The sequence below is a fragment of the Colobus angolensis genome, unplaced genomic scaffold (genome assembly GCF_000951035.1).
Source record: "Colobus angolensis palliatus isolate OR3802 unplaced genomic scaffold, Cang.pa_1.0 Scaffold34, whole genome shotgun sequence".
NCBI lineage: Eukaryota > Metazoa > Chordata > Mammalia > Primates > Cercopithecidae > Colobus > Colobus angolensis.
The window spans coordinates 5,593,423-5,594,900 of NW_012116710.1; the positions used below are offsets into that span (position 1 = coordinate 5,593,423).

The 1,478-nt window shown below is 60.3% G+C and overlaps 1 protein-coding gene across 2 annotated transcripts in view; it reads right to left on the reverse strand.

Annotated features, from left to right (window-relative positions):
* Positions 1 to 364: 364 nt before the first annotated feature.
* LOC105519136 (delta(3,5)-Delta(2,4)-dienoyl-CoA isomerase, mitochondrial) overlaps positions 365 to 1,478 on the reverse strand; it is a 32,214-nt gene continuing 31,100 nt past the window's right edge. The window contains exons 8-10 of one of the 2 annotated variants that reach the window (XM_011952398.1): positions 1,226 to 1,297; positions 799 to 949; positions 365 to 660 (exon numbers count right to left, since the gene is read on the reverse strand). In XM_011952398.1, coding sequence (XP_011807788.1) covers positions 556 to 660; positions 799 to 949; positions 1,226 to 1,297 — 328 coding nt within the window. In that variant the 3' untranslated portion in view covers positions 365 to 555. The remainder of the gene's footprint in view (positions 661 to 798; positions 950 to 1,225; positions 1,298 to 1,478) is intronic. The other variant, XM_011952397.1, reaches the window with a different exon arrangement.

Sequence of the window (1,478 nt, forward strand, 5' to 3'; positions counted from 1 at the left end):
AAAGAAATGAGGCTCAAGATTTGGTAACAAGGGAATCCCAGTCAGATGCCAGCACCAGATCCCATGTGCTGTGCAGTGAGAGGTGCCAGGCAGGGCGCGAACGCCACCCTCAACCCCAGGGCAGGCAGGGAGACCGGGAAGCCTTGCAACCCAGGGGGAGCCCAGTGACTTTTGCTCACTCCCTCCTTCCCTGGCTTCCTTGTGCCCCTCGCCTGCCCGCTGCCAGTCTGAATGGCCATCACCTCCATGCCACCCATTCCCATGCATCCAACCTCTAGCCCCAGCCTTCAGGACTGCGGTCTCTGGAGCCCCCACGGGCATCCCAGCCCCTCCCACCTCTCCTCTTTCCAAGAAGATCACCGGCTTCTTTACTTTGCTTTATTGTTGGTGGGGTGAAGATAAGGCCTTGGGCTTGAGGAAGTCATTGCCATATAGTTATAAACTGGGAGACTGGGTGAGAAGGCACACAGACGAAGGTCATCGCCCATCCTCCCTTTCTGCAGATGAGGTGGGACAAGGCCAGCCCCCTGGCTGGGGACCGGGATGCATGGGCTCTCAGAGCTTGGAGAAGGTGACGCTTTTCAGTTCCTTGTTCTCAGTCACGGCTTGGACCGACTTGGTGATGTCCTGGGTCTGCAGCATGCTCATGTTCCAGGACGCCTGGTACCGAGGGTGTTGGGAAAGAACGAGGAAACAGATTAGCAGGGGCCAATCAGGATGAAGCATGCAGCACCCTGAGCCTTGGTTGGTCGCCTGGGGTTAGAGGAGGGCTGTGACTGGTTGGAGCAAGCGCCTTACCACGTAGTTGAGGCTCTCGGACACCGAATGGTCACGCGAGTAGAGCAGGTTGACCTTGGTGCTCTGCACCGCCACGGGGCTCTTGCTGGAAATCTCGGCCGCCAGCGCTAAGGCAGCATCGAGCATGACCTCCTTGTCTGGGAACACCCGGCTGCAGTGAAAGAGATCAGGGACCGGGTGGGCTGGGAAGGGCTCTCTCCCCCAGCCTCCCGCAGATGAAGAAGTGGCCACTCACAGAGGAAGGCCCAAGACCCCAGAGAAACAGCCCAACGGGAGCAGGGGACTGACCCCACACTAAAGAAAGGACCTCGCCAAGAAAGGATGCCACTTGGAATTCTAGAGCTAGGAGGCAAGGGGACCTGAAGAGGCCTCCACCCCTCCAGGCCTGGCTGCCCCCAGCACTGAGCCACCAGGGCCATGGCTCTACCTGACCAGGCCGCAGCCCAGGGCCTCGTCAGCCATCATCTTGCGGGCGGTGAAGGCCAGCTCGTTGACCAGGCTGCAAAGGGGAGTGTGCATCAGGCGGTGGCTGTCACCCCAGGGCTGCAAGATGCTCTGGGGTGCCCCGCCCACACATCCACTCCCCCTGCACCCACCTCTGGTTCCCGATGACCTTGGGCAGACGCTGCAGTGTCCCTACATCAGCAGCCAAACCCACGTCCACCTCCTGGGGGAGGAAC